This window comes from Tigriopus californicus, chromosome 6, assembly GCF_007210705.1.
Source record: "Tigriopus californicus strain San Diego chromosome 6, Tcal_SD_v2.1, whole genome shotgun sequence".
NCBI lineage: Eukaryota > Metazoa > Arthropoda > Copepoda > Harpacticoida > Harpacticidae > Tigriopus > Tigriopus californicus.
Window position 1 is genome coordinate 10,141,386 of NC_081445.1, and position 20,895 is coordinate 10,162,280.

At 43.9% G+C, this 20,895-nt stretch overlaps 4 protein-coding genes across 8 annotated transcripts in view; 3 read left to right on the forward strand and 1 right to left on the reverse strand.

Annotated features, from left to right (window-relative positions):
- Window positions 1-268: 268 nt before the first annotated feature.
- LOC131882502 (uncharacterized) lies at window positions 269-2,842 on the reverse strand. Its single transcript, XM_059229657.1, has one exon. It carries the CDS (start codon window positions 2,840-2,842, stop codon window positions 269-271), a length of 2,574 nt encoding a protein of 857 aa, XP_059085640.1.
- Window positions 2,843-4,941: 2,099 nt separating this feature from the next.
- LOC131881895 (uncharacterized) lies at window positions 4,942-5,806 on the forward strand. The gene is made up of 2 exons (XM_059228884.1): window positions 4,942-5,079; window positions 5,213-5,806. The coding sequence occupies exons 1-2, from the start codon at window positions 5,040-5,042 to the stop codon at window positions 5,740-5,742; spliced, it is 570 nt and encodes a 189-aa protein (XP_059084867.1). The 5' UTR covers window positions 4,942-5,039; the 3' UTR covers window positions 5,743-5,806.
- A 9,341-nt stretch (window positions 5,807-15,147) lies between these two features.
- On the forward strand, window positions 15,148-19,595 carry LOC131881499 (tubulin beta-1 chain-like). The gene is made up of 3 exons (XM_059228379.1): window positions 15,148-15,354; window positions 16,906-17,173; window positions 18,529-19,595. The coding sequence occupies exons 1-3, from the start codon at window positions 15,298-15,300 to the stop codon at window positions 19,368-19,370; spliced, it is 1,167 nt and encodes a 388-aa protein (XP_059084362.1). The 5' UTR covers window positions 15,148-15,297; the 3' UTR covers window positions 19,371-19,595.
- A 124-nt stretch (window positions 19,596-19,719) lies between these two features.
- LOC131881497 (protein transport protein Sec31A-like) overlaps window positions 19,720-20,895 on the forward strand; it is a 22,847-nt gene continuing 21,671 nt past the window's right edge. For 2 of the 5 annotated variants that reach the window (XM_059228375.1, XM_059228374.1), the window contains exons 1-2: window positions 19,720-19,837; window positions 20,573-20,846. In XM_059228375.1, the coding sequence (XP_059084358.1) occupies window positions 19,735-19,837; window positions 20,573-20,846 (377 nt within the window). In that variant the 5' untranslated portion in view covers window positions 19,720-19,734. The other 3 variants (XM_059228377.1, XM_059228376.1, XM_059228378.1) reach the window with 3 other exon arrangements.

Consider the following 20,895-nt stretch of genomic DNA (forward strand, 5'->3'; position numbering starts at 1 on the left):
GCTGACGGCTTAGGAATGATCACCGCCACTGGGTAGCGGGAACTGTTGCACCTGGCCACTACCACATGGCTTGATCTGGGGGTGGGGCCAAAGAGGTCCACAGACACTGAGTGCCAGGGTCGGGGCGGAACCTCCTGGACTCGGGGGGCCACCTTGGCTCCCTCGGGTACAAACAGCTGGCACTTGGTACAGCCGGCCACAAATGCTTTAGCGTCCTGGTCCATGCCTGGGTACCAGAAGCTGGCACAGAGTCTCCGCTTCAGGGACGTTATGCCAGTGCCACGAGCTCCGAGCGGAGTGGCATGGAGACCACAAGGCGTTCCCCCCGAAGGACACTCCCCTGAGAAGAGATGGTCAGCTCTCTGAAGATGGGTTTGTAGTGACGTAGAGGGTCCCCTTTGTTGGGTATGGTGCCGCTTTCTAGGTGGGCTCTGAGGGCCGCCGTTTCTGGGCATCTGGATGCTGCCTCCGCCACCCTGTTGGGCCCCAGGGCCGGTATGATGTCGGTGCAATGGAGGTGGTACAGAAGTTTTTCGCTCTCATCTGCCTCACTTTGGACCTCCCTCGAGAGGCTGGTCCACGGGGTGGGATTGCGCGATAGATAGTCGGCTGGGTTGTCAGCCCCCTTCAGGTGTTGGACTTGGTATTGTATGTCCTGGTGGCGGAGCTTTATGCGGTCTGTGCGGATCGATCCCAGCCTTGTGTCACGGAATACTGATGCTAGGGGCTTGTGATCCGTGTGAATTATAACATGGGGATTTCCCAGGAGATATGGGCGGAACCTGCGCAGGCAAAAATCGACCCCCAGAGCTTCGAGATCCAATTGAGGGTACTTTTTTTCGGTTGGCGACGTTGAACTGGATGCCATGGCCACAGGCTTGGCCGTCTGGACGGTGTCGCCCTGGGCAAGGATTCCGCCCAGTCCTTGGCTGTGTGCGTCCACTATGAGGTGGGTCTTGAGCCTTGTGTCAAAGAAGGTCAGGCGTATGTCTTCGCATAGGGCGCCTCGTAGTGCCTCAAATTCCCTCTGGTGGGGTCTGTCCCATCTGAAGGGGACGTGCTTCTTGGTGAGTGCTCGTAGGTGAGGCGTCTTCCCAGCCACCGAGGGGATGAAGTCCTGGTGTGATCGGGCCATGCAGAGGAAGGAGACGAGGTCTTGTTTGGAGGTCGGGGCCTTTGCTTCCCTAAGGGTGCGCGTTTTTTCAGGGTCGGGGGATATTCCCCATTCGGACACTCTGACTCCCCAGAAGGCGATCTCCTTGGCCCCAATGGTGCATTTGGCCGGGTTCAACGTCATTCCCGACTTCCTCACGGCCTCCATGAATTCCGTAATAGCTTTGTCGTGTTGTTGTTTTGAGGGGGCAGCGATGATGACATCATCATGGATGGTATGAACGTGGTCAAGGTGACCGAAAGTCTTTTGGCATGCTGCAGCTGGTGCGCCTGAAGCTGGCTTTAGGCCCATGGATACTCTCGTATATCGGTACAGGCGCCCCACCGACCGGAACACAGTCAGAGCGCGCGACTCTGGGTGGAGCTGGAGTTGGTGAAATGATTGGGTGAAGTCGAGCTTTGAAAAGACTCGGCATCCGGCTAGCTTTGCCTTGATGCTGTCGGGTGTTGGGATGGGCACCCTGGTATCGCGGATCTCTCTGTTTAGGCCTCTCAGGTCCACCGTCACCCTGAGAGCTCCGTCGTCCTTGAAGGCGATGGCCAGGTTGGCTACCCAGTCGGCCGGCCCCCAATGGGGCTCGATCACCCCATTTGCGAGCATCTCCTTGATGGTCTGGTCCACCTGGGGTTGGAGGAAGAAGGCATGAACTTTGGGCGGGGCCACGAAGGGCTTGGCCTCGGGTTTCAGGTATAGGCGGACGTGGTGGTCTTTCAGGCAGCCCAGGCCTTTGAAACAGTCTTTGAACCGGGGGTTGGACATGAATACTTGGGTGCCTTGATCTAGTTGTTTCCCCCCTTGATTTACGCCCCCCGCCTGGGTTGGGCCAGGTCGGAGGCCCGTGTAAATTGGATGCAAATAGCTGGGGGTCTTTTTATAAGAAGCGGAGGGTGGGGATCGGACAAATGGTATGAGGTTTGGATGTAGGGTGGCTAGGCCCAAGGACTGTGCCAAGGACCGCGAAATGATTGGGTCGATTTTCCGGGGTAGGAGTGAGTCGTCGATGATGATCCATTTTGCTGATATTGTGGCCCCTTGCCAGCTTGTATCAGTCTGGAGGATGCCGCATGGTGTAATTTCTTCACTCCCGAACGGTCTGACCGTGATTGTGGTGTGTTTCAGGGCTTTCTCGTTGAATGCTCCAATGAGCCTCAATGGGGCCACGTTTGCCTGGGCGCCAGTGTCCACAATGGCTTGGAGTTGGGCCTCTCCAACCTCCAGGATGGCGGAGAGCGCGGGTGGTGCGTTGGTGCGTTCCCTGTTACTGGTTACGGCGAGGATGTTGTAGAACATGACCGTTGATTTGTCTGACTGGTCCCCCCCGGGTTCCGCGTCGGTCCTATTCACGGACCTTGCGCTGACGGCCCCTGGGGGGCACATGGATCTGCAGACTGTGGCGAAGTGTCCGGGTTTAGAGCATTTTGAGCATGTGGCTCTGCCTGCTGGGCATTTTTTTCTCCCTGGGGAGTGTCTCCCCCCACAGTAGCCGCAGTTCTGGCCCTCCTTGCTTCTATCGCCATGGTGCGAGGCCCGTAGGCGCGCCTGCTTTGAGTACGCTCCGCCCAGTCGCTGGATGGAGACGTGGTTGGGCCCGTCCGTGTTCATTGCCTTGTCGATCTCGGCCTCCATCTGGAATGCCTGGCGGACCTTGTTTCCTTGGCCTCCCGCCATGAGAGAGGTTTCGACTCCTCGTGCCTTGGACCGGAGTTCGGCGAGGGACCATTTATGTTGGAGGGCGTTGGCTCAGATGGATTGTGATGACGTCCCCCGGAGGGCCTGATGCCTGGTAAGGAATTCCTTGGATTCCGTGCTGGGGAACCCGCTGCGGGCCGCCAATCCCGCAAGCCTATCCAGGAAGTCGGAGAACGTCTCCCCCACCCTCTGGAACGACTCCAGGAGGGTGTTGATGGACTGATACTCAGATGTCTCATCCTTGTACTGTTCGCGGAGGAAGCTCATGATGTCACTATAGGTGGCTCCGTTGTCTCTAAGGTCCGGGAAATGAGTGTCTACGATTTGGGCGGTAGGGATCTCCAGGGCCAGCTCCAGGAGTGTCTTCCATGACCTATTACCGGCTGCGTCCCCTGCGTCTGGCCTCTTTGCGTGCCCGAGGCTGCTCTCCGCAAAGGCCTCAAATCGCTTAGACCATAGCCGGAACGCCTCACTCCATTCGCTTCCAGAGTGGTCCATGTGGTTGAATGCGGGGGCATGGTGGGATGGTGACGGTGCGGCATGACGGGGTGTGTCGGTATGTGGCTTCCGTTCTTCCTTTTCTTCTTAATTTTTTCTGTCTTGTGCTGGGGTTATCTCATCCTCGTCGCCATTGAAATGTCGGAGAACGCAATGTTGAATGGTAACCTATGGGGAATATATTTACGCTACATTATAACAATCGAGATCTACTTAACGGGTGGGAAGACGTGCCTGGACAGAGGAAACAGGATGATGCTGTTTCTCGTTGTTTTGGGCGGCCCTCAGACCTTGAAAGGTCGAAATTGGAGCCGGTCGACACAATGTTGTCGGCCAAACCCAAATTCGTGGATGGCTGACGGTAATGGAAGCTCTGCAGACTCAGCCAAGCATCAAATTGTTCACGGCATTCCACCATGCCCACTTTCCATCCTGGGGGAGAATCTCCGGACTTGGTCGCCTTTTCACAATCCAAATTGTACTCCAATTTCTTTTGGATTTTGTAAGCGTTCCATTGGGCCTGAGGGCCGGGGCTCATTGACGTGATAAACGTACACATCAATGCGAAATCATAAAGATCAACTCCATCACGATCGAAAATATGACGCATGTTGGTTAAGGCATTAAATGCCTGGCGAATGCCGTCGGCGTGTTCAGCAGGAGAGTCTCGTTGGGCGGTTCCCAAACTGATATACAAACCAGCCAGGGTGATGGGATCTTCATACTTTTCAAGCAGAGACGCCATGGCCGCTTCATATGAGTTGGTAGACTCGCACAAATACTTGTCCACCAAGGTAAGTGCAGTCCCTTTTAGGTGGCGGAGATTGCCGTTGGCGAAGTTCACTATGGCGGAGATCACCGGGCGGAAATCCACAGGCGGAGATTACGTTGGGGGAAACGTATGGGAACCCATTCTTCAAATAGGAACGTATCAGGACCAATATGCACGCTACTCTTTCCATTTTTGGCTGAATTGTGGTGTAGCCTGGTAGTGTTGGAGGAGCATGAACTTCAGTCTCGGTCTCTTTGATGATGGCAACATCAACAGACAAAGTACAGGGAGACATGTAAAAAATATAAAGGATTAGGTAGCGTTCCTACCCAAGCCAAAAACCACATAATTCAAAGCATTGAAGTCTTTCCCAATGGCTTAAGTGGTTCATGCTTGCAATATATTTCGTAAAACTTCTTTGTACTTATTTGACGAGATCCTAGCTGATGTGACAAATATTTGCTTGGATAAAGCTTTCTTCATCGACCAAAAAACTTCAGGACACAGTTTTGGTGAAAGCGTTTGAAAAAAGTCGAGGTAAAACCAGATTGGCAGCAAATATTTTACTTGCTTTGAATAAAAAAGGGGATTATTCAAAAGCGTTTTAAAATTTTGCACGCCAGTTGAAATATAACTGATTACAATTAGATGACAACGTAATTCCAATTGTATCACAGGTCTGTTAATGCAAATGTGAGTATTTGAATATAGTACTCTTTGCCTAAACGTCACTTCTTGATTGTGAGCTGCTTAGAGAAATATAAACATTGACTTTTCAAGGCACACAGCAAGCCGTTTGTCAATTGATTTCACATGGGAATAACCACTTGTGCAAAACTTTGGAACCTATAAAAGCCATAGGGTGGGCTCACCAAGGCAGTTTCAAGTTGTATTCGGATTCCCAACATGAAATTCTCCACTGTGTACTCATTTCTGGTCCTTGCTGGCAAGTATCACATTTACAACTTCTTTACAGTAAATAGCCAAATTCGTCAGTCCAAATTTCGTCAGGTGGTGGTTTAGGGACTTTTCATTGTTCTTTTGCAAACCCAATTTATTATTTCTAACTTCATTTTTAGCCTGTGGGCATGCCAAAATCTTGACTGACCTCCAAGCTGAATCTCTGGATAGAGGAGGTAGATACTATGGTGGTGGCCGCGGTACTTTCTACAAAGGCTATTATAAAGGAGGCCATTCAGGTGGAGGAGGTGGTGGGTACTCCAGTGGATCTGGCTTCTCTGGGGCAAGGGGAGGCTACTCTGGGGGTGGAGGAGGCTACTCACCTGGGGGAGGCGGCGCCTATTCTGGTGGAGGAGGCTACTCAACTGGGGGAGGCGGCGCCTATTCTGGTGGAGGAGGCTACTCAACTGGTGGAGGGGGCGGCTACCATGGTGGACAAGGTGGCTTCTCTGGTGGACGAGGAAGCTACTCTGGGGGATCTGGTTATTCTGGAGGAGGAGGAGGCCACGGTAGTGGCTTCAGTTCTGGTTTCTCTAGTGGTGGAGGTGGTCGAGGCGGTTACTCAAGCCATGCTTATTCAAGTGGTGGGAATTATGGTGGACGAGGGGGTGGATCCTACCATAGCAGCTCCAAGGGTGGATATTATTAACCAGCAGGCCATTGTTTTGGGCAACTGACAAGAAAGGAGAAATATATTTGAGCTTGGTATTTCACATTTGAGCCTAAACTAAATTTGCCCAAATTAATGCGAGGTTTAAAGGTGCCTCAACATCACATCGTGAAACAAGGTAGAATTCAGCAGAGTGCTCAGGGACGCCAATGCAGCTTCCGTGCCTTCACTCCAACTACTATTTGAGAATATTGTATACTCTGATCATCTTACTCTTGACACAATTACCCTTGGTCTTGGTTGAAATTACCTGGTTAATCAGATTAATGGAGAAAATTGAATCATTTTGGTCACTTTTGTGTCTGATGTGATGGTGAACCTTGGAGTGAGAATTTGTATCAGTAGTCCTTTTCAATGAGCAGAGGAAGTGCTCTCTACATTGTCTACGTAAGGACAAACAAACATAGGGACAGAAAAATGCACTCTAAGATTTCTGACTTTATCAAGAGACGGGGAAAAGAACGATTTATTGCCAGAGTTTTGTGGCAGCATGAATAAGAAATCAACTCTTTTCAACAGTTTTACAAGTTTTCGGTCAATAACTTTGAAAACTTTACTCTTAAAAAAAAAAAACTCCATTAGCTTTTAATAAAATTTAATGAAATAAATGATGAAAAGTTGCTGGTATGTTCCAAGTATAGGGTATGTTAAGTAAAGAAAATTGATAAAAATGTAGTATAGCAACCCTGACATTCAGCATTTTGAGGAAGACAAACATTACAGCCAACCTGCACTGGATATGGGCTGAATTTGTAATTGCATTCAGTTTTCCGGCTTGTCGCAGCAAACAGTGTCGTGATTTTGAATGAAATGTTCAGTATGAAGACAAAACTGCACAAAAATTGGCATGATATTGAGATTTGTAGAACAACCCATCCAATAGTTGGAAATTCAATTGGATTCAAGAGCAAGTGCAAATGCAGATTTGATGAAATGTTTAATGTTAGTTTGTCTAATTTCTCCCTTCTCAAAATGATGAAAATCAGTGATGCTGCACTAAATTTTTCTTGACTGTCTTTTTTTTACACGCCCTATACACAAAAGCTCTCTGTTTATCCCTATTTGGATGTCAAAATAATTGCAATTTCAACCTTGTAGGATTTGAAAGGTCTGTCAGAAGGGTTGGGAGTATTTGTGGTGTTAACCTAAATCAGCAACAAGTTGGTCAATGAAAAATACCTTATTAAAGTCAGGCATCTTAGAGCATATTCTTGTATTTCTCCATTTGTTTATCAGCAACGAGAGGAGGGAGGGGAGAATGAAAAGGACTATTCAGGCAGACTACCTTTTTTTTGGTTTGTTTTTTCACGGGCTTTTCTAACCGCTACAGGGAATATAATCTCCGGTACTATTAAAATGAAAGGTTATAATTCGTCTATTTATTACCTTTCAATATTTGTGTGATATTTGGTCTACAAATGAATTTCAGTTGGCTGACCGAGTTAATCCTTGAATATAGGGTTGATCTGGAATGCTATCTAAAAATTTGTCCAAGTTTGACTTTAAAGATGCTACCGGATCAACAAGGCCTACATATTCCCTACGAATATTAGAGGGAAGCAAATTAAACAATGAAGGAGCCCAATAAAGGAGAGAAGTGGACTTCATTGTTTGAACTAGCCTGGATTCTCAAGGACTTGAAGGTGCTCTCAAAACGCACATTAAGCCTCTACGGTCACTAGAATTGACCCTAAATCCTGGGTTGGGACAAAGCTCATGGATGTTTTTGAAGACGTACAGTATCAGATACCTTTTGTACCTTCTCTGCACACTGTATAGTGCCAACTATTTTAGTCTCTCCCAATACGAGGGCTCTCTCATTCCTGTGATGTTCCTAGTGAAACATCTTTGGACTTGCTCGACCTTTTGCAAACCTGCTGAAGTCATTGGAGCCCAAATGGGAGAGGCATATTCAAGATGTGGCTGGACAATTGACTTGTACAGAGTTGGCATTGTGGTACAAACTAAATAATGCCCCCGCAATTGAAAAAATAGCTAAACCTCAATGTCTCCAACAACTATTTGCCTGCTTCATCCACATTCATGAACCATTATTATGCTAATTTGAACTAAAATTACACAAAAGGTCATGTTTGGACGTTGACAACGTTTACTTGAATACAGGGGTATTTCAGCCAGTGCCTTCTTCTTTCCAAGTGAATAAATGTAAAGGTTTGCCCAAGGCCCCGGTTCATGAATTAGGTCAGCTCACTTGCCACATGGCTTGAGGCTAGCTGTGGTAACGTATTGGTAGAGCATCCACTTTTCAATTTGCGAATCCTGGTTTGAACCCAGGCTAACCAAGTCCAAGCTCACTTACATGCACTCACGTATTTCCTCTCACTTCATGATAAATGTAGCCAGTAATTTGACACGCCTAGTGCCCTGTGTTAGAATAGTGCCCTAGGCAAACCAACTAGCACACATCCAAATGGTACAATGGAAGGTCCCCTTGTAGAGAAATATTGGACAATTGCCCTTCAGGTTCAAATGACAATGGCACAAATGAAAAAGAAGAAATTGCTTCTCTTCTCCTCTTTCAGTTTTTTGGCGGTTTTGTTGTGCTTGTTGGTGTTTCAAATTTTAGGACTGCAGTTGTTTTTTATTTCCGGTCGGTAGCACTTTCATCCGAGGTTGGATACTTTGGAGCAAATTAAGTGCCATTTTTCTCTAGAAACATTGTAAGGGGCTTCCACCAAGAATCCCAGGATGCCTAGTCAATGATGACTCTTAGCAGGGTTTAAATTACAGCATAAGTTGCTAGCTTAAGAGCTTAAATGGGCGAACCTCCGATCATTCTCAAGGGTGAGGTAATAGTTAATGTTGCACGTTTGGCTGTGACAACGGAGCGGAAATATCCCTTAATTGGGACATCCATCATCAGATGGCAGGCTGAGCAAGAGAGTTGTCCTCTGACTCCGAACAAACAAACAAACAAACAAACAAACAAGCTATATGGCTCATCAACTGACCACAAGCCCACTCAAGAAAGCCTTTATTTTTAATTCAAAACTCCGTTATAACATCTCCCTGGATCAGCGTTTATCACAGCTGACGAAGAACCTGAATATTTCGTACTGTACAACACATTGTTTATTGCACTATTGACAAACCAGGGATGAAAACCTGCAAATAAGGGTTGAATGAAATAGGAGAGATAAATAATTGATAAGACCCTGAATTCGAAACGCAAAAAGCATTGTATTGCTCGCCTTTGTTGTTTGTAAAATCTACTGCCTTCGTTATTAAAAGAAACTTTAAAGCCCCAACCCATTGTTAATGTTTCTTATAAACATTTCAAGCACCTAATTTTCACACCTCATTCGTACTGACAAACGGAGTAATGTTTAAAATCTATGCTGAATTATTTCTTAGTTCTATGTCTTTGAAGTTGTAAATCTCTTCCTTTTTTGATCCATTGCTTGAAAAATGGGAACCTCAAAAAAGCTCTAAGCTTGAATATATTATAACATTCACAAAATTGTGCTTGTATCCAATATTGGTAGAAAAGATATTTTTGGTTGTGGTATTCGTGTTTATTGCGTTAAAAGTGGGTCGGGTTGAATTGTAGAGTTTTGTGTCGTGGGAGACCAGATAATTTTGAACATTGAGAATTTGTTACAACTTGATTTCACTCTTTTAACCATATAATCCTAGGCTTTCAAACTTATCGGGTATGACGCTAATGCTCATAAGTACATTTGTAACTGAGAATATTGGCAAAGAAAAACGAGAACCATTAATTACAATAGCTCAGATTAACAATTGTGCAGATTTCCTTTCCGCCAAAAAATGCTATTTTTGCAAACCTAATTTTTGTGAAGAAATGTAGGTGGACCTTTATTTCTTATGTCCTATGTCTTTTCAATATATACTCTTTAACGCGAAATCCAAACCAAACAAAGCCTTAAAGATAGCCAATGGTGGAAAGTGGCAAAAAGAGTTTGCAATCCAAGTTTAAAACAAGTTTGGCCCCGATGTAAGTAGTAAAAAGTTTAACCTAAGGATTTTTGAGGACAAGTAATAACTTTGATAATTACTCATGCCCTATCATAAAATGCCACTTAAAATCCATAATCTAATGATTTTTCAAAATGAAAGTGACACTATGATTCATGTTTGATACAACAAAAAGGACGCCCTGAAACTGATATTAAGCCTGTCTAAATTTAAAAAGAACAATACATTCACCTGATAGAGAAGTGTAAAGCTTTGGGATTTTATAATAGTGCGCCCTCTGGTTCTACCATGAAGAAAGTGTGACCACACTTCTTATTGACAACAAAATGTTTGTACCAAGTATTTTTTGGTATTTCTGCAAATTTTTGTCACTTCTCATGTAATGTCATCTTCATCAAATGAAGGTTGGACTGGCATGGTTTAAAATAATTGTTACACAATTTCCTTAGATGGCGAACAATTTTGTCAATGAAAATTTGGAAGCGCTAGATGTGCTAAAATGATGGTAGTTCATGCCGTGATTGTGGCGCAGCCTGACTAGCTCAGACAGCTGAAATCCGATCCGGTACTTTACACGTCTCCATTGAATTGTAGATTTCAAACGCAACTATCGATTTCACAAACTCTGTTGTTCCATGTTGCTTCAGCCCTGCCAAAATGTTTCTGCTTGCAATGTCAATTCTAACCTTTTCGAAAGTGACCTCTCACCACGACAACTTCAGACGTTATGGGAAATGACAGACCTGAGCAAAATGAAATATGATTCAACAGTAAAATAGGGCATTTTAATCAAAAGAAATTCAAGAAAAATGCAGTGCGGCAGCACTGATTTTCAGCGTTTGAGGAGGGAGAAATAAGACAAGCATTGTAGCCAAACTGTTCTCGTACTTGCTCTTTCATCATATTGAATTTTCAACTATCGAGTGAGTTGTGAAACAGAACTCAAAAATATGTCATTTTTTGCAGTTCTGTCACTGTACGAAATTTTCAGTTCAATATCAGAATACTGTTTGCTTGAACAAGCCGGAGAACTGAATTATAAACCAAATTAAGTCTATGCCTGGTACAGGTTGGCTGTGAGGTTTGTCTTCCTCAAAATGCCGAATATCAGGGTTGCTGCACTACATTTTTCTTGATTTTCCTTCATTGAACATGCCCAAGTACCGGAAAAGACACACAAAAGGTTGCCTGAAGTTATCTGCTTCTAAAACACTTAATCATTTTGGCCAAAAAGCAAGCAAGGAAAGAGAAAATCATAACAAAATTCAATGAAAACCTTGTGAGCCATAACAGTACCCTTTCACAGCTATTCATCCATGTCATGCAGTTGATGTCAAATCTAACAAAATGGCTTGCAAAAAGACAGCGAGGAAACACTGTTGTCAAGCCTATTTCGTAATTTTCGTTAGCTTCTTTGCCGGCCGGCATAGGATAACTTTTGCTCACTCCGCTTGATCCGACTGCCCCTTGGGTGCGTCGTGTGGGGCGTGTACGTGTTTGTCACTCCATGGTTAAGTTGGAGTTTACGGCAGGGGTCAACCAGAGAATAGACTTGATTAGGGAAGGGTGCACAGAAGGGTGAGGCCACCAATGTTTATTAATACATATCTGAATTAATCATAAACAATCCAATGCAAAAGCATCCAAAAAGTGAACGAATTTTAAGACAGTAAATGCGATTGTAAAGTTGAGTCACAAATGAAGTGTTTTTTTAAAAGATAGAAAGGGATGTTTCTGCCCCAGCCAGGGGGTTGAAAATAGTAATATATCGTGGTTAGTTTCTAGAAAAATTTCTCAGTTCTTCTTCTGGAAACTAAAACAGGCGTAACCGTTCTATCTTCAGCCACTCGGCAGCAGAAAAAAGGGAGCCTTTTTTCAAGGCTGCCAGGGGACCCAGCCACAGGTCTGTGGGCCCAGCCTATTGCGAAGGTAGCTTTCAAATTGTCTCATTTGGGAACTAGATCTATCAAAGGGTTTGATCAAAAAGCAATTCTAGCTGTGGGTTATCCGATGTCAATTCATCCCCATACCTCCAAGTGTACCCGAATTTCTTGTAGGCAAGAAAGATAGAATTAGTTCAATAATGAGACTAACTCATAGATTTCTAGACACTGGATGTCGGCCGACTGACCACTTGGTTGATTAGCTAGCACAATAAATGGGTTTGAGATGAAATGTCAAAAACCATCTATTGTTCAATTTGGACAACCAAGTGGCCGGTTTTCTGACATCCAGCGTCCAGGATGCGACGGACAAGATGGTTCAAATTGTCAGATTATTTAACTTCAAATGAGAAACCCATTGCAAATGAATGATGCAACGTCAATAGGAATATGGTTATCTTTAACCATGCTTGATTTAGCCTATATCAGAATTTCTACTTTCAGCATTTTAAGGGCATCAAATCAATTTTCAGCGTGGGTTCACACCATTTTTTTGCAGTCTCTTTTTACCTTTTTCCACATAAAGGTTGAACACGTGAAACTTCAATATTATTAGACTAGATACAAACGTTAGTACACATCTGAGGTACTGTATTGCTTAATGCCGAAAAATGTTTTTACTTATAAAAAGGGATTTTTCTGATATTTGAGACAATGGCTGCTTTGGAAGAAGACCGCCGAAATCTGATCCTGCACGAATTCCTTAAACATAAAGAAACCAGCATTAGAAACCTTGCAAAAAAAGTTGATTTACCAAAATCAACGGTATCAAACGTCTTAAAAAGATTCAAGGCCAATCTAAGCGTGCAAAGAAAGCCTGGAAGTGGCAGAAACGCTGATCCATACAACCCCAAATGCAACTTGAAAGTCATTCAATTCTTCTAGAAGAATCCTTCGATTTCTAGCAGAGATGTGGCCAAGATAGTAAAACAATCCCAGTCTTGTGTTCAGAAGGTGAAGAAACGATCAGGATTAAGGTCCTACAAGGCTCAGAGGGCACCAGATCTCAATAGTCAACAAAACCTTGCTGCCAAAAGCCGTTCAAGAAAATTGTAGGCCAATTTGGTGATAAAATTTCAATGTGTCATAATGGATGATTGAACATATTGTAAAGGGGACTTTTCCCAAATTCCTGGACAAGAATTTTACACTGCAACCAGTAGGCAAGCTACCTTGCAAGAGTTCAAGCTGAAAAGGAGATCAAAATTTCTGAAAACAATATCTTTGTTTGGTAGGCTATTTGCTCTTGGGGTAGAAAAGGTGCCAATGGCATAATTAATCAAAAAACTTATATCAAAGAATGCCTCCAAAAAAAACTGCTACCCTTCATTAAGGAGCACAATGTAGATACGTTATTTTGGCCCAAATTAGCAATTTGTCACTATGCTAAGGCTTCAATGGCTTGGTATGAACAAAATGGTATCAATATTGTACCCAAAAAATGGAACCTAGCCAATACTCCAGAAATTCGTCCAATTGAAGAATATTGGTCAATTGTGAAGGGGATCTTGAAGAAAACAAACTTGGCTGTCAAAACTAAAGAAGATTTCAAAATGGAATGGTTGTGGCAGTCAGAAAGGTTGATCCTGACCTCGTGCAGAAGCTGATGGCTCGGGTTAGGAGTAAGGTTAGGTCTTTGGCCTTTAAAGATCAGGAAAATTCAGCTTGATACCCTTCCTCACCTAAAATCACCTTTGTACTCGACTATTTGTTATTCAAGTTTCAAGAAATAAACCCCACAGACTGCAAAATAAACTGGTTTTGATGTCCGGATTTTTTTGTGTTCAACCTTTATATGCGCCTTTTGACAAATATATTTGCATCAATGCAAACAAAAACTTCCTCAATAAATCAATGCTAATTTGACACAAGTCGCAAATTCCAATCTAAGTTATTTGTTGTAGAAATGTAGTGAGATACAGTCGAACTTCAATTTAACAATGTTGCTGGCCATATTGAAAACAGAGAACATATTGTTCAATTGAGGCTTGCTATGAAGGAAATACAACATTTGGTGAGAAGGAAAAATATTGTTAAATCAAGATTCATTTAATCAAAGCAAAGGTTTGCCTGGGCATGTTGTCTTTGATTTTACCACGTGGAACATCAGTTGTACATGAACGCGTTTACTTGACAAGCCCTATCACTTTGTCCAAAAGCCATATCTTGCCAAAAAAAATGCCCAGACATATGAGGGTGCCTTTTGAAATCAGCACATCATGGGGCACAATTTCATTTTAGGCAATGAGTTCCGTGGCTGTTCATAAAAAAATAAGTTAAAATTTGAATCAATATTTTTGAAAATTTCATTTTGCAAAGCCATGCCCAAATCTTAAAACCATACAACTATTTCGTTCTGCATGGTCCAGGCCTTGTTTCCCAACCAGTCTAACACGACCATCCAGCACTTAGCCGCTCCAAATCACACTTAAAATCAACAAAATCTACATTCAAAGTCTGTTTGTGTTGTAGTGTCTCTCTTAGGGCTGGCACAAGGTGGAGTCACTTATATCAATTGGTGCTTGAATGTTTCAGGAGACTAATGATGCCAATAGTTATTTGTTTTCAATACCTGTAGACACTTCACTAGGTACTTTCTCTCGCTCACTCAGAAAGTCACTATTGTTTGTTACAGTAAACTTATTTTCAAAGAGGGCCATTTTTCTGTAGTTCAAGCCAAGGAGGGGGATTTTTTGGGTATTTCCCTTCAAGTAGTGCAGATGACACGTCATATGTACGACCCGGGAAAAAGACAAGAAAATAGAGGTTTCGCGAGACGCCAGTCAACATACTGCGAAATTCTTGAGCAATCCAAAGTTTGGCAAGTCAATACTGTCAGTTGGCCGTCAAGAGTGTTACAAAACAATCCAAATTGCTTGCCCAATGGTTTTCCTAGGAGATCTTAGTTTCTTTGATTGGGACATCATGTATCAAAAAAGAATGATCTACTTTGATTCGAAAAATTTCTATATGTCCTACAGGTTTAGCTCCTCAAAAGAACGGGTCAAAAAACTTTGAAAGCGATAATATTTTCAAGGTGCTGAGTTCTTATGAATGCAGTACTCTTGCTTTCCTTTTTTTCTTAAATTTGTTTTATCAAATTGATAAAGCCAAATTGAAGGTCTTAAATTAATCTAAATTGCCCTTTGGACTCCCATATTGAACTTGGTACCTCAATTGAAAGATCCCTTATCTTTTTTAAGTGCACCATTGGTCTTATGGCAAACAAATGGCAACCTAAATTTGCTTTACCAGTGCTTGACCACCCTGAATTGATCAAATGAATTTGCCAAATATGATTGCTTTTTAACAGTCACTTTTCAGGAAAACAGTCTTTTGAACGGTAGATGGCGAAAGCTCCTGACATTGATGAGTGATGACGTCAAATTGAAAACGTCCCCTACATCACAGGCTTCAACATCTTAGACGCCCCCTGGATGAACTTTCGTCACCCTGTTGCCAATCTACTCTCTCCTTTTCGTTCTCTTATGAGCTCCTCATTCGTTGTGCGTCTGGCGCCACATCAAGACCTCCTTGCCGTGAAATAAGGCTCGCTCATCCTCCGTCGCTTCACCCGGCATTAACCAACATATTTTCACCCTCAGCAACTCACATTAAAAGCCTTTGAATCATGCGGGAAATCGTTCATATCCAAGCTGGACAATGTGGCAACCAAATTGGAGCCAAGGTAAAACTTAGCAAACGATTGTCGTTAACATTCCAACGATCCCAAATTGGCGCCGCTTTTAACCGTTACATCGAGGATCGATCGATCGATAGTCAGCCGACAGACGTCCCACCCTTTTTGTCTTTTAGGGTGGGAGAGGCAATGAAAGAGAAATCATTCAAGAGGAACATGACGACTAATATTTTACCTTTGGATAGAGGAATTTTAGAGGTCATTGGCCTGTTTCAGTGGATTTTATTACCGGAGGATTATGGAAGATGGTCAGGGAAAATGTAAAATGTTTGATCATGGAGAGGAGAGCTTTAGGAAGGCATGAAAGTCTGATTAGAAACTCTTTGTCAATAAGAAATGAAAGCATGAATCATTTAAGAATTGAGCACACCAATTATGTTAATGTAGATGTAAGGACACAAAGTGGTAACAAAGTCGTGTTAGGCAAGGGTTTAGAGTCTGGATTTGAGTGTGATTTTAAAGGAGTGGTCTAATGTACCCCATTGAGGCATGAAAGAGGGATAATCCTAGAGTCATTTGTTGCTCCGTCTCAGACCAATAAAAGCTCCTGCAAACTTGAAATTATTAGTGAATTGAAACATGATTGCCTAGTATTTTCTAGTCCGGAAATCATGGGGAAAAAGATTAGTGTCGTAAGAGTAAGGTAATGGGTTTTTGATTTGCAATATTTCCCTTTTTTGGTCGACAAATATTTCCTTAATATTTTGCCCTTTATGAAATTATAGACAAGTTGAATGTAAAACTGTATCTCATTCCTATGAAGATCTGTTCTGACCAAGGCTCATATGTCTGAGTAGTGTTCATGTAGCCGAGATGATCTTAACTAAAAAAAATCCTTATTTCCATGAGGAAATGACGTTGAATTCGAATTTTGCTGAGTTCAATAATTTATTTCGATTTTTAAGCTTATTAGATATAGAAAACATGCAAAATTAGTTGGATTGAATACATAAAGAAAAGATCAAATCAAGTATTAGTATTACTCCCTCACTTAGCTTATTTTTCCTGACACTAAAGGAGTTTTGGAAAATGTTTTTAAAGATGATTAAATTTTCCGACTGATGAATTACTACATGTTAAATATAAGCTATTTCTTGGCCAGTTCTATGTAAATTGAATGAGCTTTGTCTTGGCCTCTGAATGTTGCTTGTAGCAAATTGTGTCTTTGAGCGTGCTCCCCCCTCGTCCTCCAAAAAGAATGTTTTTTACAACAAGAAAGAACCATAGCAATCTGCTCTCTTTCTGTGCATTTTTTGGTAGCATGTCAATAACATTGAGATAGTCGAGTGGGTTGATGGTGACTCACCACGACAAGTTTGTGCCTCCTTCAAATTGCATGATAATTTTGGAACCCCTCTCTTGATGGAACCCCGAGTCCTTTCTCACTCTTCCCTCCACGCAAAAGACTTACTTATTGCATTAGTCATCTTCCCCTAATCATGAATAGTTCCCAAGGGAGTGGTAGACAAAGTTTCGTCAATACGACATCGTTGTCTCCCTTCCGTTATGTTCTTGTTGTCACATATCCAACATTTCTAGTTTTGGGAAATTATCTCCGATGAGCACGGTATCGACCCCACGGGAACTTACCAGGGCGATTCGGATCTCCAATTGGAGCGGATCAATGTTTACTACAATGAGGCCTCGGGTGGGAAATACGTGCCCAGAGGTGTCTTGGTGGATTTGGAACCCGGTACCATGGACTCGGTCCGATCCGGTCCTTATGGGCAGATCTTCCGACCCGACAACTTTGTTTTCGGACAATCCGGAGCTGGAAACAATTGGGCCAAGGGACATTACACCGAAGGTGAGGCAATGGGATCGAAATTGAACCGTTGATCTCGTCTTTTGAGTTGGAAACGGAAAGGTTTGCAGAAAATTCTGAACCACTGGAACATGGACGGGGACACTAAAGTAGAGAATTGACATGTTGGAAGCGGGCCAAGGCATTGCATTTTCCTTAAATTGGGATTGACCCCCCAGGTAGCTATGACTTTGTATTTCAATTTTCAGACCAGTGGAATGACTGAGTCAAGAGCTTATGCTCCCTCAAAGCTCATTGCATAGCTCAACATAAAATGATAACCAGAAGAGGGCTATATCTTTCATTTACTTAGAGTTTTGTACTGCCCTTTTTGAGGGCAAAACTTGGAGCTAAACACTAGAATATAGGCATGTATGACGAACTGGGATCAATTTTGATTGCAGAAAAACGCTATGTGTAGACTTGACTCTAAAATCTCAATCCTCTATCTGAACCTTTCAGTCCATGCTCGAGTGGTTCATTGAACGAAAGGAGAAAGGTCCTTGAAAATTGGCGCTATTATGAAAAGTTTAAAAGATTGGTGAACGAATCATCCGAGTACCAAATTTCGTAATGAGAAATTAGAAATTTATTGGAGAAAGTCAATGGCATCCATGGTGACACAGGTTTGAAATCAGGAAGATCCACGGAAGATTGCTTTGAAACTTTTAGCTCTTGAAGTATATGAAAATGTTTTACTGCTTTTTTCTCATTCAATGTACCTCCTGAACTATTTAACGAGAAAGCAAAAACATTGGTGCTAGTGAAGAGTGTACTGCGTGAAGACTTTAGGTCAGCATTGTTCAAATTAAAAGTCGAGACCAGCAGAAATATCATGCTCATTATTAGTGTCTACACCTCAAGAACATGATCAACTCATTTTCAATAGTGGGTGAACTCAACGCTGAGAGAGGACAGTTCAAAACTGTGTCGCCCACAACGCTTTTTGTGACGCTTTCCATAGAATGAAATAAGATATGTTCTCTTAAAATTACAAGAAAACTCCATTCGCTGGACTTAAAAAAGCATTCTTTTCGGGTCACATTCAAAGCAAGTGTGTTTTGCTGTAAAAGTAGATTGTCCGTTTTAAAAGCGCTCGTTGAGAAGATGAAAGATCTCTTGCGTCCGTATAAGGTGACTTTAGTCAAATCAATTATTACTAATAATGATAAAATGTGTTTTAATTTGGATAAAACCCAGCCCATTCCTCTTCATCATAAACGAGAGCAATTTTAGTGGCCGGCAATGATTTTTGATATCATTTTCAAAAGATATATTCCCCCCCCCCCCCCCCCCCCCCACCCCCCATCACCACCCACCCTGTGAAAATGAAAACCGTTCGGAATTATTTGTTCCAGGGGCCGAATTGGTGGACTCTGTCTTGGACGTGGTCCGCAAGGAATCCGAATCTTGCGACTGTCTGCAAGGCTTCCAGTTGACCCATTCGTTGGGCGGTGGGACGGGCTCCGGCTTGGGCACGCTCCTCATCTCCAAGATCCGCGAGGAATACCCCGACCGCATCATGAACACCTACTCCGTGGTGCCCTCGCCCAAAGTGTCCGACACCGTGGTCGAGCCCTACAACGCCACCCTCTCCGTCCACCAACTACTGGTCGAGAACACCGACGAGACCTTCTGCATCGACAACGAAGCCCTCTACGACATCTGCTTCCGCACCCTCAAGCTCACCACACCCACCTACGGCGACCTCAACCACCTGGTCTCGCTCACCATGTCCGGCGTGACCACGTGTCTCCGATTCCCCGGTCAACTCAACGCGGACCTCCGATACCTGACCGTGGCCGCCATCTTCCGTGGACGCATGTCCATGAAAGAGGTCGACGAGCAGATGTTGAACATCCAGAACAAGAATAGCTCCTACTTCGTGGAATGGATCCCCAACAACGTGAAGACCGCCGTGTGCGACATCCCGCCCCGCGGACTCAAGATGGCCGCCACCTTCATCGGCAACTCCACCGCCATCCAGGAGCTGTTCAAACGCATCTCCGAGCAATTCACGGCCATGTTCCGCCGCAAGGCCTTTTTGCATTGGTACACGGGCGAAGGCATGGACGAGATGGAGTTCACCGAGGCCGAATCCAACATGAACGACCTGGTCAGTGAATACCAACAGTACCAAGAGGCCACGGCCGAGGACGAGGGCGAGTTCGACGAGGAAGAGGAGGAGGAGGTGGCTTGAACTACGCCAACAATCACCCATGTACCGCACAACCAAGCCGGACCAAAGACAGAGATTATTATCATCCCGGATTGGACCTTACTCCCCCTTCCCCGTTTCATTTGGAATCTTTTTTTGACATCTCGCCTGCCCAATTTTGGTTCCCAATGCTTTTCTCGTGCCTGTGTACTGCGAATGTAGGAGTAGAAGTATTAATAAAAAGGCTTGACTGACTGTCGACGTCAATCATGAGGAGTCATTGGCCAGGCCAAGATGTTGGCCAGATGTGTGTTGGCTGGCAGAGCAATCATGACCCCAATTCGTCATAAGCTCAAAGTTGTTCAACGGGAGAACAAGGATTTTATTTACATGGTAGGGTGGAGTCATGTGGGATTCGGTGGGTGTGGAGAATGAGTACGCCCATTACGAGACTTCATATCAGGCGACCTCTCCAGCAGGAGATGGTTTCACGGGATTTGATCTGGCAGGTAATATGAGGGGCTGGTGGTGTGTCATGACGCCGCTAGAGGGCGCCGATTGCGGGAGTAACAAGTCTTCGGCATCTGAAGTCTACGTGGAAGTAATGTCACTCATGTTCAAGGTGACCATTGGCTGGAACTCGAATTCCAGTCGATGCTTCAATCCAGAGGATTGACTACACTGTAGATTGACAGTATTTGTGATTGTGATTTAGAGGGAAATGTCATGATTCCTCTTGGAATTGGTGGATATTTCCTGGTGATGAATTTACTTTTAAACGATTTCTTAAATATGTCGGCAAATTACCACGTACCTGAAATATTGTGCATATATCAAAATCTCCTGATTTCGGGGACGTTTTAATCCTCAATGTTTCTTTGGTTTAATTAAAATATAGCTATTTGATACCTGTTATGAAATTGATATTAGAGAAGAATCTGGAGGCAAATAAGCTAAATTTCTTTCTTTGAACTAATGGGCAATCCATTCCGGCAAGCGGTAAGTCCACAACAAACAGCCATATCATATCTTTCCCTGGTCAATGTGGCCTAACTTAGCCCAATCTGGTCACCCTCATATTTGGGAAGTCTGTCAAGCACGAGCTTCACATTTGAGCCGCTGATGAATTGAGCCGAAACCCTAACCCCCCCTCCGAAAGCATCACTAATAGAGTAGCTCACTCGGGTAAGTCCACTTGACCCTCCTCCACTCACGCATTCGCTCGGTTTCTAATCCTATCCTAGTCCCGCCCAGTTTGGACATGAAGGTCAAGGAGCTGGACCTGACGGCCAACGTGGCGTGGTCGCCGGCCGCCTTGAATCCCGTCTACTTGGCCACGGGCACTGCGGCCCAACAACTCGACGCCACCTTCAGCACGAACTCGGCCTTGGAGTTGTACCGCCTGAATTTGGACGAGACTGGCTATGACATGCCCAAAGTGGCATCCCTGCCGGTGGAGAGCCGATACCACAAATTGGCCTGGGGCGCCGCAGCCAATTCCAACAGTGACGCCAATCGGTATTTGAGTCATTGATTTTGCCATCTAATTTTGGAACAAATATGATAT